The sequence below is a fragment of the Cotesia typhae genome, unplaced genomic scaffold (assembly GCF_013202065.1).
Source record: "Cotesia typhae breed Kobodo isofemale line unplaced genomic scaffold, CoteBio_Ctyphae contig_48, whole genome shotgun sequence".
Lineage (NCBI taxonomy): Eukaryota > Metazoa > Arthropoda > Insecta > Hymenoptera > Braconidae > Cotesia > Cotesia typhae.
Window position 1 is genome coordinate 9,644,835 of NW_027423756.1, and position 18,062 is coordinate 9,662,896.

Consider the following 18,062-nt stretch of genomic DNA (forward strand, 5'->3'; position numbering starts at 1 on the left):
CTCTTTTTACATGAATTGAAACTGAAAATAACGAAAAAATAAATAAATTATAGCAATAAAATAAATAAATAATCCATTACATTGTTTATAAAGCATTTTATTAATGAGATTTAATGTATATAAAATGAAAAAAAAATCGAATTAATTTACCTCAACTAAACGAAATAATTGGGCGCACGAGCGTAAAGAAATCTGAGTATTCGGATTTTAAAATCTTGATAGTTATGGATAAAATGTTAGCGTGAGTATTTACTCAGTTGAATAAATCATAAATATATAGTAATAATTATTACTATTATTATACTATCATCGTCATTATTATTATTATTATTATTATTATTATTATTATTATTATTATTATTATTATTATTTTTATTATTATTATTATTTACGCGAGATCTTGATTGGATTTCCTTACAAGAATCTGTTACATTTTTTTCTTACAACGAGATCAAGATCGTTTATAAAAAAATTAAGACCTATTTAAACACAATTTTGATTTCCCCAGCAAGTAAATTAGTATTAAGTACAGAGAAGAGGTAGTAAGTACATCTAAATGGAACAAAATTCGATAAAACAATAAAGAGAGCAAGAAAGCTGTCTGATTGCAAATGTATATCTTGTAATTCATTTACAAACATACAATTTAATTAATGCCCTGCGAACAAAGTGCATTAAAATAATTAATTATTTATTATTTCTTATTAATATATTTTTATTATTACTCTTACACTAAATAAAATGCACTGTGGTCGTCAGGGCAATGACAGCATTCGATTTTATGATCAATTAATTAATAATTAATTGATATTTTCTTTCATAATTTTATCTTAGAAATTTGCCTTCTTTTAAATATTTATTATAAATTATTGACACGCATAAATTATTCACACATTAAATCAATCAATGAAATTAATTATTAATCTATTTATTTTTTATCTACGTGGTACTTAAACTACCAGTATTTTTTAAATTTTATATACTGACATTTTTTTATAATGAAAATTAAATGGCGTCATTGTAAATCAATATAAATGATAAGCACACGAGCGCAATTACAATGAGCAGTCCAGTTTGAAAGAAAGTTTTGGCGAGAAAAAATGTCAATTGTTCCGACATGTTCGGAATATATTTAAAAATAACTTTTCTCATTAGTAGGTCACGAATCCAAAACAATACGCATTACTTGTATAAATCAGTACGTATACTAGTCTTCCGGTGTTTTTAAATACATAAGAGAAAATTACACGCAATAATTATTTCCGGATATTACGAGTTTCCATTCAAGACGAGACAATCCCTGTAAATTTTCTCAAATTAAATGCAAATTTTATTTTTAATCTTCAACTTCCCGCTTTTTTTTCTTTCTTCTTCTTAATCAAGCTTGCGTCAGATACTTGAGTTTAAAAGATTGACAACTAAGAGTTCAATGTCCAGTTATATTAGTTGTTACGTGTCAAATCTTCCCACGTAATTCAAAAAAATAATAATTGATAATCCTGTTACGTTACTTCGCGCTCTGTACGCATACGTCAAACTTTTAGGTACGGCGTATTTTTTAAAATGAATATCTAAAGACTTGAAGCACCTTTTTTCGTAACTAATCTTTCACTATACATGTAGACAAAAAAAGAATAATAATAACAATCATTATGAAGCAGTATGATAATAATAAAGATAAATAAATGATTGTGTGAATTTGAAGCTTAAGGATTATTATTATTATTATCATCATCATTATTGTCAGTATTATTATTATTATTTTCTAAATCATAAATGAATCTCATTCACACATTTACGTACTCACACAACCATAAAACTATCGACTGGCACGTCGAGTTAATTTTCACAAGTAAGGCATCTAGAACGGAGGCTCTTGACTAAAATTTACAACTGAGCATAATAACACTTCAGTTATTTTATTATCTTTTTCTTATTTCGGTGGCACGGGATCATATGGAGTAGCGTCGAACCCAACATACCGATTGTTTTTCTTGTGAACAAATCCATTTTGTCCGTCAGCTTTGTAGTAGACAACTCGTCTGATTCCAAAGGGATCCACGTAGCCGAATGACCCGACGCTTTTATCGGGCTGTTGCTCTTCTTCATGATAGTGAGTTTTTAGGTAATACTGAAAACCATCAGCGGTCGTGTGAGTTCCATCGTACTGAGGAAATTCGTATTCTTGTGGTGTTGATGAAATCCCCTGAGAAAGTCGCGCCTGTCTGGTTCGTGGATTCGCTGGCGGTAGAGTGTAGTAAACGGGACTTGTTGTTTCTTTTGTCTGACTGTCGGAGTTTTCAGTTGTGAAATTGGGTCGACGGGTGCGTACTTGTCGAGATGTGCTGTTAAAACGTCCTGACGCTAGGGCGGCTCGGTATCGCCGATTGTCTGCCCGATAAAGTCCAAATTTTGATTCTGGAGTTCCTTTTATTGCGTCGTCATTATTACTACTATTAATAATATTATTATTGCTATTATCTTCTGGTGGTTCTATTTCAACAGTAGGTGATCCAACGTACGGATAAGATCTTCTGTAAGATCGATTGTAAACTCGGTATGGTCGAATGTATTTATTCGTTGCAGGCTTTGGTAATTCATTGGCTATTGCTATTGGTCTTATTGTTGTTGAGTAATAATTCGAATGCGGATACGACGGAGTTGAAGGTACAATGAATCTTCGTGAATCTGCTGATGAATACGCTCGATATGGTTTTATCGTGTTACTTTCGATGCTGTTGCTTGAAAAGTCTTGTAATACTGGTTGTCTGCAAAACAATTAGCATTATAATTCAGTTCCTTATACCTCATTTCATTAATAATTAATTAACCAATATACAAACCTAAATGGATTAGGAGGTCGTCGTGGTTTAACCAAAACTCCACTTGTAGGCGGTACTCGTTTACTGGCGGTCACTGCTTCGTCAATCGGTCGATTGATTCCAACGTAAACTGTTTTAGATCTGATAAAAAAAAAATGTGCGATGGTATTATTAATTAATTAAATTAATAATAATTGCTTTGGAACTAACGAGACTTGTTAATTGAGTAAACTAGGTACTGTAAATTTGTTTAAGTCTTCACGGTCACGTACGTAATTTAATTGTTTAATGACGAGTAATAATAAATTACTACTAGAATAATAACGAGAATGTTTTTTGTCTTCCTACGGAAATAACTCAAGGTATTTCATAATAATTGTTCTATTATTATCATGATTTTGTGGTTATTCATGACCTTAATCACTGCTAAAATAATAGATACTTTATTATTAAATTTAATCTGAGATTTGAGATTTAGATTCAAAAAATAATTATTTAATTTACCAAGTAATTTTAAAAATAAACAAAAAAAACTTACTTAAGTATTCTAAAGCCTTCGCGATCAGCGATATAATCTTTGATTCTTAAATAACCTAGGGGATCAAGCCATCCTTCAGTACCGATAACAGTACCGTCCTCGAGCCTCTTTTCTTTACGAAATTGTCCATTGAGTGTTTGAAATCGAAAGTATCTCTCTGGTCCCTCGTCAGTTTGTATGTGGTACTGGGTATTCGGATCGACATTCCAGCCACTTCTTTGAGCTTCGATTTCGTCTGGTGTCAGACAAAATACCGAAATCTTAAACAAAAAACAATACCAATTTAAGCATCCAGTTCCAGTGTCATAAAAGTCACATCAGATTAAAATTAAATGCTAATAAAGTTTTTTTTGCTCGCTTTATTTAATTGAGCGCAGAGAAATTTTGAAATAATTTTTTTTATGCATGTAGCACATGGAAAAATTTAATAACACGGCAATAATTTAATGTGACATAAGCATAACAATGTCGCTGACCATTTAAGACTTTATCAATGTTAGTGTTTTAATTTATTTATTGTTTATTATTTATTCTACATTTAAATATAATACAGATAAATAATTAATGATCCGATGATTCTATTGAATATACGAAAATTTTTATTTAAATTTATTTTATTGGACATTGTTCTATTAAATCAAGGAGAATCATCATTAAGAGGCGTCAACAAGATCGATCTTGATAAATATTATATCGGGATCAAGTGCATATTCTCATAATCATTTGAATTATTCAAAAGGTCTTGACAATCTGAAAATAAAATACATGTATAAATAACGGATACTTTTCGTAGGTGTACCATAATTTAATGTTTGACCTGCGAAAATTAGTGGGCGTTGGGAAAACCTCGAAATTATAATAATGTTATTTACCTTGATGTGATCTTGAAAAAATGTTACGTCCTTTATTAAATTCAAGGTTATACGTATTAGATAACGTACTTACATAAATTATTTTTTTTCAATCGATTCTTTTATTTAACAATTAAAATAATCTCACGTAAAACGAATTAGATTCCGAGAGAATTTAAATTGATGTCAAGAATGTTAAAATAAAACAATGTCAAGATGATTTCTCCGATTACTTTATTAAGTATTGCTCATTCACATATGACGAAAGATCGACTTAATTTGAGGGTAATAAATAAAAAAAAAAAATTACGAGTACTGTGATTATTTTTCTTTATTCCATCTTAGGCTTTGAGTCACATCGCGGAGTTTTAATATCGCATTTCGTTTGTACTTGAGTTGTACTGGTGTGCTGTATTTATCTCTATGTATATTTCTATAGTATTTTCATGGTATAGCGGCAAAGTTGAGTAAGCGAATACTAACTTACATGTCATGTTATATTATTGCTATACGTCTCTCCGGGTTCTTTACGAGAGGCGTGCGTGGGATTGGGAAAGTCTCCAGCCTACGGTCCATATTAAGAGATCCCATATCACCCGGCTTTCGATGCCAGGAGACATACATAATAAAATTTATATTAAATTATGTATTGCACTATTTATTTGCCGGTATCCTCGTTTTATTCATTGACTTTATACTTAGAGAACACTTGATACTTAATAAGTGTTGGGGGTTAACATGACGAAGGAGGAAAAGATTTTTTTTTCTTAATTATTTTCAACTTATGTAACATTAAATATTATGTACGATTGAGTAATTTCAAAAAAAAAAAATTCTATATCTTTTATATAATTTTTAATTCATGAGAAAAAAAATAAATTTTTCGAGGAAAAATATGACATTATTTTTGTATAAGTAAAAAAAAAATTTTTTCTTTTTAAATATTTTTTAAAAAAGTTTGCTTCATATATACTGTTTTGGAGGAACAGGGTAGTATTTTATCACATCATCGCAGTCACGATTATAACTGTATAATGGATATGAATGTTACGATGTTTATCACTCAGATACAGACACATTATTAAATACATGAGAAATAGTGAGCTAAATATTACATCTACTATCTGGCTACTGAGTGAACTATTTAGATATCTGTCATCTGTAGGCGGCGTTATGATGATATTCATAAAGTTTCCCAGGAAACTTTATGCTCTAAATGTCCTATAAAGTTTATAATAATAATTATTATTATTATGCAAAGTATGTAAATTTTTTGAATAGAACGAAATAGAAGTGCAAATAGCCAATTACGCGGTCGTTGGTCTTTGAAGAGTCTCATCATTGGACAATTACCTATTATACAGTTTGTCATTTGTCGCGAAGAGTTAAAAATTATTTTTTTCATTATCGAGTGGTTGACGCCAGCGTGGGTGGTTAAATATCCTGAACACTTCCCACGGCCATTCTCTAAAGGCTTGGAATAGTCTTTCGGCTTCAGGCTTTACTCTTTCAGTCTCTACTTAGTCTTCTCTTGTACTGAGAATTATTATGTATTATATCAAGAGAAAGGGTTGTACTTGCGGTTTAGGCGATAATGATTACATTACTTGTCATGATTTACTGCTGTTGTTTAGAAACGAATGAGTATCTTTTGTTATATTAATAATTTTAGATAAGATTAAATTTTTTACGAGATTTATTTTTGTCAATTGAAATTTTTCAATGTCATGAGATCTCAATAAAATGTTGATTAATTTTTTTTCAAATCACTCCATTTAAAAAATAAAAGTTCAAGAGTATTTATAAAATTTTTTTAGCCTCTTTGTTTTATATTTTGACATCAATAAGTATCTCTGACAAGTTTAATAACTTTTTTACTTTCTAAAACGGAACTAGACTATTGTCATCAGAAGTATACAACTCAACTACATAGTCAGCGAACAGAATTACTAAGTGAGTGTAACGAGCAACGGGATGTACCAACTCGCTCAGTACAGTAAGAGAGTAGTAGAGACATCAGGCATCAGACGAGATTGAGGAATGCTAACAATTGTGATTGTGATTATGTAGACACGCTTTCGTTGCACTTGATGAAAGATGATTCCAGTAGAAATGGATTTTCTGGCTTGTCATTCACCATCTTTTTATTTTTATTCATCATTGTTGTTTTATTTTATTTATAAAAAGCCAATTATCAACAATAGTCGATTTTATCCGGTAAAAATTTATCAAATTTAAACCGTTTGTCAGGAGAATTTATATTATTACTATTATTAAAATTCTATAAATTATCATTTAAATAAATAAAACATTTTCTTTTGACCTTTTTTTAATTTATTGTTACATAATTTTTTTTTTTTAATTTATCATCCAAACTTTCTTCTTTCTCAAAAAGTAGCTATAAATTAATTTTTAACGAACTTATTTTCGAATGAATCAATGAATGAAACTTCTGGTTATGTAAATAAGATACGTCTTTGGTCACAACATAATTATTTAAATTTCCGTATTAAACTATACATTTATTTATTTTTATTAACAGCAGCTATCGGTCAAATAAATAAAAACATTAAGAAGAAAGTTGCTGCTTATTACTAATTATAATAATCAATATGGTACGAGTTGAGTAAATGCACTGCAATTTTTTTTAAACTGGAATCAATTAGTTGTTGCAATCTATTACCGTCATTCGGTATCTGATGATTAATACTAGTTACTTAGCACATTTTATTGTTAGTATTTGGCGTACCATGAGAAATATATAATATATAATAATAATGTGAGCAGCTAACATGAGTATGACGAAGTGCAATAGGGATTTGCTCAAGGCCATTAGGTTATTTCGTATTCAATAGAGTGCAAGAGGATCGATTGAACAATTAATTATTTTCCGGCAATCAATTCATTGTTCCGTTTGTTAGTTATCGATTCGCATTCTTAAGTCCAACATAATACATTGAATAAATTAGTGGCATTTATTTTCATGGCCTTTGTTATTATTATTACAAATATAAAGTCATGTCTTGAGTTATGTCAAATTTATGTACTTTAATTAACTGACTTACTGATTGATTAGAAATTGTAATTACTTATTTAATGATTGCACACCTTCGGAACAAAAATTCAATAAATAAAATTAAAGTAATTTTTTTTTTTTTTACGGTTTATTGTTTGATTCACTTGCAAAATTTTGTATTAACATTAAGCAATTAATTAACTTAATAATTAAATCTGTTTTTTAAGAAAATATATTCCAAACTTTGTTATTAATAATTTTAATGACAATAATTTTTTTGTTTATTAAATTATTTTGCAATTTAATTATTTAATAAAAAAAAGTTGTATATTTCATTTATTGCCTCAAGTAGTTTTTAATTTTTAATCCCTTCAGAACTTTACAGTGAGAGTTTTTAATTTTTCAATTTTTTTCAATTAAATTCACCGGAAACATAAAATTATAAGTTTGTTCTGGAAAAAAAAAAAAAAATAATTGTCATGACGGTAATTAAAAAATTTTATTTGAAAGAGCTCAAGATGAGAAGTTTGCTTAGTTGTTCAAGCGACGCCTTCCGTTAGTAAATCTCAGTTAAATGAAGCAGTAAAATCAGTAAGCGAAAGAAGAATTGTATGATGAAAATGACAAAATAAAATAAGAGAAGTTGACAATAAGTCTTTTTAGTCGAGTAGTCTATTATCCGACAAAACCACTGCTGAACGGCTCACTCTAATACTCTTCAGCGAAAAAAAGCTTAAACTGCTTATTACGTAGATCTTGGAGGTGAAGCGGCTTTCAGGTTAAGGTGAATGTCGAGGGAATACCAATTTTAAATCACGACAGTTCTTTATCCTTTCATAGGCAAATATTTATAAAGATATCAATATATAATTTGTTTCTCATCATTAAAAATTTGCTAATTTTTTATCCGCGAATTTCATAAAATTCAATTTAACTAATCACATATTGCATCTTTTATCCTTATATTACAATTTATAATATACATTAAATAATAATATAATCACAATCACAATTATAAGCATAAACCATAACGTATTCTAATGATGAAGACTTTAAATAGTTTTGTGTCTTATTTTCTTTCACACATTTACATACAACTAATCATACGATTACGTAACCGGATAATTGACGATAACTATCCCTTTATACTGTATATACTCTAACAAAAAAAAAATCCATCATGAGAAAATACATTTCTTATGTCTTAATCACAACAAACCGTACGTAAAGAGATCTATATACAATTTATTTTTATCTTACTTCAACGCCTCATTATTACGTGTCATATTATTTTCCACATTTTGCATACTATACAACTATAACAGCAACTATTAAAATTATTATTATTATTATTATTATTATTATTATTATTATTATTATTATTATTATTATTATTATTATTATTATTATTATTATTATTATTATTATTATTATTATTATTATTATTATTATTATTATTATTATTATTATTATTATTATTATTATTATTATTATTATTATTATTATTATTATTATTATTATTATTATTATTATTATTATTATTATTATTATTATTATTATCAATATACATTATATCAATCAACAGGTCTGATGTCTACAATTGTACCCATTGTCCATTGATAATTATAAATGATAGCTTTTTAGCAAAACTGAATCATTTACTGTCACTTCAAAGAGATTGTAAATTATAATCACCATCTTCGGATGCACTAAAAGCATTTTTTATCCGCGCAATCAACGAAATTAAATTCAGAAGCTCTTTTTTTACTCACCGACTAAATTTACATTATTAATTTTTTTCCACTTCACGTCACATCATGTCAGTTTATTTTATCGATTCTTTTTATTGCTCGTCAAATTTATCGACCTAATTTTCAATTTTGATTTTGGGATAGTAAAATCAATTAAAATTCATTTTAATCAATTTAATTATGTATGAAAAAAATTTTTTTTTAGTGGAAATTAGATTGAAGTAAAGAAATAAATGTTCTTGATTGCTAATCGATCGAATCGATCTGTCCTGACTCAGCATGCACTAAAGGACTATTTATATTAATATATATCTATATATATATATATATATATATATATATATATATATATATATATATATATATATATATATATATATATATATATATTACATACACATTAAAAGCCCACTCTCGATTGCAACGGCCTAACCGTAATTGGAAATGAACGAATCGTTTTGCATATGTGTTAATGTGTCTCTTTTATACAGAATTTCAATCTTTGTATTGTATCAAATATATCTACGTACATGTTTATATATATATATATATATATATATATATATATATATATATATATATATATATATATATATATGTCGATGTTGAATTATGGCCTACTAATGAGAGTTATCTCGAAAATAAAGAATACTTTCAACAACTAAAAGTTGTCAATGATTCAGCAGAGCGAGCTGTTGCATTAGTCAGTGAATATAATCAATGCTTGACAAAAAATGAAGAACAATTCCAGTACTTATTGCAAGTTGTCAAAGAACATCAAAAAACATTCCCAAATTGTAATAAAAGAAATTATTTATAGTAATAGCGTACTGTTATGTTAAAAATATAGACAATTATATTGCAATTGATAATTCAATAAAAAATTTATCTATAAAAAAGTTAAATACTGGTTGTTTCTCACTTGATTCAATACTTTTCATATTAAATTTGACAAAGAAATATGTCATTCACTTCAAATTAAACTAATCATTGGCTATATGTCGAAAAAAATGCTCTAATTTCTTGTTTTAATGCAATCAAACAAGCTCAAGACTGAAAACAATATTAAAAAAATTGTTTATAACATTTCTTTATCGATTGAAACTCAAATTTATGTAAATTTTCCTGAAACTCATAGTTTAAATTAAAATTTATCGAATTATTGATCAAAAACTGGAAATATTGATATTCGTTAATGTTTGACGATGAATATCTCGTAACGGCTTCACTTAATCAAAAATCATAAGAGACCATTTTTGTAGAGCAGTAAATTTCCTACAAAATCATGAGTTCCGCAATCCGAAATAATTTTTTTCATCGACTTATAAAATTCATAATAAAAACGAATATTTTCCTTAAAATAGCCAAACTTCAACTATGAATATCTTTTAATCGGTTGAGTTTTTGAAAAAGTCATAAGAGACCTTTTTTGTAAAGCATTCAATTTCTCACAAAATCTATGCCACGGAATATTTTTCCAAGCAGTTGGAAGCGAGATATAAATTTTTTTATCTGATTATTCGAAAAAATAGAAACCCGCAAAGCGGAGGACCTTCCGTTATAATTAAGAGCTTATACTTGGAGAGAATTCTTTTTATGTGTCTATGAACATATTTTTCAGAGTATAAAGTCAAAAATAAATTATTCGATTTTTTTGACCCACCTATATATATATATATATATATATATATATATATATATATATATATATATATATATATATATATATATATATATATATATATATATATATATATATATATATATATATATATATATATATATATATATATATATCAAAGTAAATTCCTGATTGGCCCTGATGATGCTCTGCGGTACTATTCGTAACACCGTCGACCTCTAAACATAAGTATGCACTCAACATTTTGCCCAGAGCATTCAGATTCACGAGCGTGATTTACGATCATGAATCGTCACGCTGTAGATCCACGGTATTATGTCTTAGCTATACATATGTATTTGCTGAGAAAGAGAAAGGGCTTCAAATATACTGCACAATGATAAGATGAGAGGATATAAACCCAGCACATATATAAATAAGTATATGCATGCTGTTGTTATTGTTGTTGTTAAGGAAATAAAGAGCCCTCAGCAACGAAGGCACGCGACGAGCGGATAAAATTCATTGTCGAGGTCAGTTACCGGTCAGCCGGCGCAATTGCCTGATATGTTTGCATTTAATTCACATTCTTGAATATAAAGACTTTACTTTTAAAGACCTTGAGAAACTATCAAGATTCCGAGGAATATATTTTTTAAAGTTCAATGTTAAGGTCTTATTTATTTTGCCAATCGTATCGTTTATAGTTGTAAATAAATTTATCTCGAGCATTCTCATTGAGAGAAAAATTTCAAACTAATTTATTGCGGCAATTAAATTTGAAATTGATAAAATTTATCAAACGAAACATGTCAGATTTTTTTTTTTTCAATTGAATTCCCGGTTATTTTTTATTCATAGAACCACAAAAAATCCACAAAAAAAATCGAAGACCGGTTCTATTTGCTAGAGACTGGAGGTCGGTGGCAATTGTTGTAGTAAATAACTAAAAAATAATAACAACGGTATGCGCTGAAATCGTGCCGTAAAACGACAGTATAAAATGTTACTGCCGGTCATCGCGTGGGGTTAAAGGTTATGGGAGGTAGAAGCGATACCGGAGTGGTTAAATCGGTTGTTCTTATATTACTTCTCAACTAAAACATCAAATCTCACATACAGGTAATGCAATACATGAGTACGCTCCCAAGTATTTGTACTGAGTGCTCTTGTATTGACTAGCGAGTAAACACAATCCCGCGTATAGTTATACTTATATTACGAGCACTATGTATTTCGCGGTAACGGGTTGGCAATGAATCTCACACAAATTCGTGATGCGATGGACTAGATTTAAGGCCCCATTAAATGGTGAATAAATCTGTCAGTTTTCAAAATTGAACGCCGGCAGATGAACCATCACTTTAATTTTTATAGCAATAATAACAATAGATTTTTATGATTTTAATGTTTTTTTAACCCGAGCAGAGACATAAATAAATGTTTTATTTCATTTAATAATAATAAATGACTTTTTTTAGCAACTAATGGTCACGCTTCTTTATGTCATAATTAAAAGCGGCCAGATATATTAATTTTTATTTGGTTCCATCTCATGTTATATAATTTTGTCTGTATTGTATTTTTTTAAAAATGACGATTATATTTTTCTTTTGAATAATCATAATTATTAACAATTTAACTGATCAAAGCTATGGTAGGTGATTTATAATTTTATCAATAAAAAAGAAAATAATTTGTAAATTATAGGTGTACTCAGTCATTAAACGTAAATTATTTTCTCATGCATTTGTCTGACAGATTATGCTAGTTAACGGTGGTAGTAGTTGTGCTGTGTATAATGAAGTGAGATCAGTAAATTAGTGTGGCAATGGCATTTGATCCTTTCAATACTACGTGAACACGATCTCACGTGAATTTAAACTCAATAACGTTTTGTTTTCTTTTATGTCGTCTTTCATCGTCTAGTACCAGCCTCACTTTATTAAGACGTATACGAGTCTATTAAATAAGACCCGGCTCATTAATAATTACCTAATTACCAAGTCGAGTAATTGTACACACATATTATCATCTTTGTACTTTACTTATTTATTTATTTATTTACTTACGAGGGAGGTAAAATTTAAATTATTAACAGCAATAATGCCCATATTTAATTTTTTGTAGACTCATAATCGACGTACCGTATGAGCAAACTCCGAATATGAGAGCAGAGTGCTAAGAGTAAGAGTAGGCTTTAGTCCTGGCGTTACTAATTGTGAGAGATAATGTCTCGTTACTATAACTACGATCTTACTTTTTAATAACAAATTTTTTATTACAAAATTATTACTATTATATTTACCCACAAACTTGCTATTATATTAATAAAAAAAAATTTTTATTTTCTCACAAACAGCTTAACCGCTAAATAGAAAATAATTATTAATTAAAACAACAATCTCACCCTAGTTAAATAAATTGCCGCAATAATTATCCAGAGCTTCGACATTTCACTAATTTTTCTCACTGGCCTCTGAATAAATTTTTTATTAACACCTCAATAAAACACTTTCATGATTATCGTTGACTATTTTCTGCTATCAATACCGCGAACAAGTTCGCTGATTCTCAATTCGATAAAATGTAAATGTTATTATTATTATTTCTAAAAATTTCTCTTTTGTCCGGCTATGAAGAAGTTATCGATGAAAAAAAATTAATAATTAATTATAGAAATAAATCGCCGAAATAATTCACAAAGTCAATAAACACTATGCCGGTTAATAGAATCACAAGTTACGTCTAAGTAGCACGGAGAGGATGCGATACCGAGAGAGACTGAGGTACGACGACGTTTCCTCGCTATCACTTGGGCTGGCTGCACACTTAGCTTGCCTCCACCTTCGCTTCTTGGTCTCGAGCTTACACTCCTGTGGTATTAACTCTGTATAGACTTAACTCTGATCTAGAGTATAATGTAATGTAACTAGATGGACATTTAATTTGGTCTCAGATACCAGCAGAGTTGGTCCGTTTTATTTTTTCTGTAGTTTTTAAAATAATATTAATGTGTACTATACTAAAGTCTATGTAGATAGAGGGGCGAGTCAGTTTACTTATACTCTGTATATAAATATGATTACATTACATTACATTAGGTGTCCTCTGATTACGACCCACGCTCACACTACATTACATTCGATAGTACATTTATTTATACTCCACTCTGTCACTTAGCTTCACGAGATATTTATTAAATTCAAAAAAAAAATTAAAAAAAACAAACGTTCAGGATATTACAAAGGAGTTGAGAGTTGAAGTTTAAATAGTGAAGCTCGTCCTTGCTTATGAACCGTGTCGCTACCCATCAGAACATCAAGAGTTCAAGGCAACTATTCGTAACATTTTATTTATAACCGACTTACTCTTTATTCATTTTAACGACACACTTTAGTTTTTAATTATCATCTAATTATTTTTATAAAACGTCTACAAATATTTATTTTAAAAAAATGTGACGTGTATCGTAATTTAGAAAAAATTAGACAGCTAATGAGTAAGCTACCGCGTTACCTTGTAGGTATTTCAAAGTGTCACATACGTTTATTATTTTTCAAGAACGCGAGACGTCTCAGACCTTAGATTAGATCATAGAGGTATTTTTTAAACGTCATCGCAATGAGTTTACGTTATTTGTGTAAGGAGTTATGAAGCTTTTAATTGACTTTTAAATGTATCATCAAATTAATATAAAATATAAGGAAATAAATTAAAAGGTATATAATGTAGGGAAGGTTAAATATTGATTTAATGGATTTAATTAAGTAGCTTTATGATTGAGCTATTAAATAAATTTATGTATGAATGTAAGAAAAAATTATCTATAATGTAATAGACAGAAATACACACCCTCTCGAATACAATGTATTGAAGAGTATTGTGTACTTGTATTTAAATAAACTTTCGAGCTCATTATCCGGTACGTGGTCGCAGAAATTCGTATTGGATAGATTTTATACTTAAGTCGTCATAACCTTCTTACTCATACCTACTTACACACTAACGCATTACACTAAATGCGTGCAAATTACACTTGATATCACTGCGCGTACTAATTTTATATTTAAATTTACTTTTTTTTTCTTTTGCCATTATTGTTATTATTATCAGCAGTAATAACAGGAGAAAAAAAATAAATAAAATGAATTACGACGCGCCTTTTATTGTTCGTCGCTGTTGCATTTAGCAACAAAGTAACTATGCGTAATTAATAATGCAACGAAAAGCGGAAGTTTTGAGAAAACGTCGAAGATTACATAGGAAAGATGAGAGAGAAAAAGAGATAGATAATAAAATCTAAAATAAAATGAAATAAAAAGTAAAAGAACGGTTTAGTGATGTTATCCGGTAGATTCGCAAGACGCGTGGGAGTGTGCTCGATTCTTGTTGGATTTTATTTTTTGTTCTTCAAACAAAGACCTATACCAATGTACTCGAAGCTATATTATTATATACAATACTAGACTAAACTTCTATCTCGACTACGTACGCGGATGATTAAGCCGCGAGCAAAAACCCACGAGTTGTCTTTAGCTTGCAGGAAATTGTACACGCGTTTGTCCTATCTACAGTCGTTAAATCCCTTAAAACTTGTTTCTTATTCGAGCTTTTTATTTTTTTATCAAACTTATTATTTTACCGGCATTGAAAATGATAAAGCATAAGATAGTGAGAAGGACATAAATTAACAACGAGTTAAATTAAATGGATAAATAATAAATTTTATTTTAAATTTAAGGGATCAGTAACGACTTGTGTTTTTTTTACATATTCGTTATTTTTTGTTTGGTTTTTTTTTAAATACATTAAATGTAACGCATGTGCGTCGACTGTTTCTGCACACATATTTTCTCCTTCGTTTACTACAGCGTGTATATGCTTACACCAAATTGCTTTCACTTTTACGAGCGGCGAAGTTAACTTAAGTCTGTATACTATACAGATGCTGGGAGCAATATAACGAGGCGCCGGATATACAAACTAAGGATACATGCCACACAGTGTCAGTAGTAGGGCCGTTGCTTTGGGACGCAGCCAATGTAATGTAACATAATATGCGATGATTAATTATTTTTCTCCCAAATATTTAAATTCACTGATTACAATATTTTATTAAAACGCGACCGCAGTATTTATCACGTGAAATTTGGCGGAAGAAAGGCTGCCGGTCACTAATTTTTATTAAACGGTGCTCGATCTAATGTTCCGACGTTTTGTTATTATCGGAGATTGTTGTGCTCTTGATCTAGAGAAAGTTTTAGTTTTTAACCATTAGATTCATAGATATATACATATATAAATATATGTTATTGCTGTAATTTTATTTTTATGAAATAACCATTTTTTGTCAGTTCTTTATGTATTCTAGTAATTTATTTTTTTATTGATTTATGAGTCTCACGGTCATAAATAATAAAATCAATTTTTACTTTAACGATAACGAAAGTGTTTTCTTATGAAATTAAATCGTAAAAATTTTAATTGTTTTTTCATTTATAACAAAAACTCTAAAAATAAATTTGAAAGTATTTCGACGGCTGATTAAAATTCGATAGACGCGAGAGTCACGCGTATTCCAGTGAACCTTTGACCGAATTTAAATGACGGTAAACAATGAACGACTCAATAATGCATGTGATGTTTTTTTTTATTCGTATGATACAACTTAACTCTGACATGATGTGAACAAGCACAGGTGCACTTCACTATACAAAAACACAAATAAATAAATTCGAGTTCGGATAAATAATGGGTGTGTCTTAAAACCGTTTCGGCTTTGGGAGCATAGACCTAAATAAAAGTAGTTTTTGACTTGTAAGGTGATATAAATACCAAGAAGTCCATTCTATTAAATATATTTTTACCTTTTACGATCAAAAAAATTCTCACACCCATTAACTATAACCTGTTACCGCATTTATTCTTTTTAACTCGCGATAAAAGATCATTATTAATAAAATTATGTAATATATGTATCGATTGTTTTCATGATAAAAAGGTATTATTAAAATTATATGATTCATTTTGCCTGTACCTTTGCGTGTTTCATGTTGTTATTGTTGATGTTATTAAATAAATTATTTATATACATTACTTTTATTGTCCAGTATGACCAGCAATAAAATTCTCAAGTTCATATATTTATATTGTACGTATGTTGCGAAAGGGTTAGTATTGATTACATCCGTTGATTAGGATTACAATCTCATAAAAAAATTTAGAATTAAATTCTTCTCTGATGCAATAACGTGAGAATAAAAATTAACCCTGTTTGTTATTAAGAAAAGAATATTGATTGAATGAAAAAATAATTTTTATTAATAGAGTAAAGATTAAACTTACCAGAAGTAAATAAAAATTCATATTGAAATAAAATGAATCAATCTATCATCAAATAATAACAAAAAGGAAATTAATAACTTCTACAAACATTTGAGTAGATTAACAGGCTGTATTTTATTTCGAAATAAAAATTTAATATTTCGAGACTTTGTTTTTTAAACTGACACTTGAGAAGACTTTCGGTAAAATATGATTGGGGAATTATTCGAGAATGAGAAGCTGTCATATGGTGGATTAATCGTACTGAAGCACTGAACAGACTAGTCACATTAAAAGCCGGATTGCAGAACTGATTCTTTTACGGGGGCAGCGAGTGAGTAGTTGGCAGGAGGGCCGAACTGGCCTCACGCCTTCGCGATTCTCCTTTTTCAGTTTTTAGTTAAAATAAATAAAATAAAAATAAAAATACACTAATAATAAACCGTGTGATGTCTCTCTTTTGGCATTGTCCGCTTAGCTCACCTGACATTGTGTGGACATCTCAATTTAAATCCCAAAAAAAATTATAATTTTGACTTTGAATTTAAAACTTTGTTTTATTCATAATATTATAGGCGGAAGTCTTTTAGTCGGAAGTGTTTCGAAATTTTTTTTGATCGGGTTTCAATGATACTTGACATTTCGAAACATTTAATAATAATAATAATATTTATTATTATTATTTTTATCATTACTGTCGCTGCTTGTTGTCTTATCAATCGACTGGTTTAGCAGGAAAATATCACAGAAAAAAACCTAACCGGTCTAATGTACTTGAAATAAATATTTTCAATGCCTTCATGTGGCCAACAAAGGATGTGTCGAAAGTATTGCAAAACTTTTGCAATTCATCATCTCCATTGTATGTTTCTTAAATACATCCATAATATCTACAATCATAAATCGCGTAAAATATTGCACACTAAAAAAAAAATAATTTATTTATTTACTTATTCCAATAAAAATTTTGTATGAGCAATTTTAGTTTTGTTTTGTCGAAAAATGCAACAAGATAATTTTTAGAATTTTTCTAATGCAAAAATTTTACAGTCACATTGTTTTTATTTTCGTCTTTGAATAATTAATTATTATTGTCATCTCATCTCTTATTGTGGGCGGCAGTGTTTACAAGGAAA

The 18,062-nt window shown here is 28.8% G+C and overlaps 1 protein-coding gene and 1 long non-coding RNA gene across 3 annotated transcripts in view; one reads left to right on the forward strand and one right to left on the reverse strand.

Annotated features, from left to right (window-relative positions):
* The window catches only part of LOC141530024 (uncharacterized), a 33,282-nt gene that overhangs the window by 607 nt on the left and 14,613 nt on the right, over nt 1–18,062 (forward strand). The window lies entirely within an intron of this gene.
* LOC141530012 (uncharacterized) lies at nt 53–17,181 on the reverse strand. Of its 2 annotated transcripts, none has more exons than XM_074246848.1 (4): nt 16,948–17,181; nt 3,361–3,620; nt 2,844–2,963; nt 53–2,768 (listed from the first exon to the last, which is right to left on the reverse strand). In XM_074246848.1, exons 1-4 carry the CDS (start codon nt 16,966–16,968, stop codon nt 1,934–1,936), a joined length of 1,236 nt encoding a protein of 411 aa, XP_074102949.1. In that variant the 5' UTR covers nt 16,969–17,181; the 3' UTR covers nt 53–1,933. The 2 variants fall into 2 exon arrangements, with proteins under 2 accessions (XP_074102949.1, XP_074102948.1); XM_074246847.1 differs by lacking the exon at nt 16,948–17,181 and adding an exon at nt 13,010–13,366.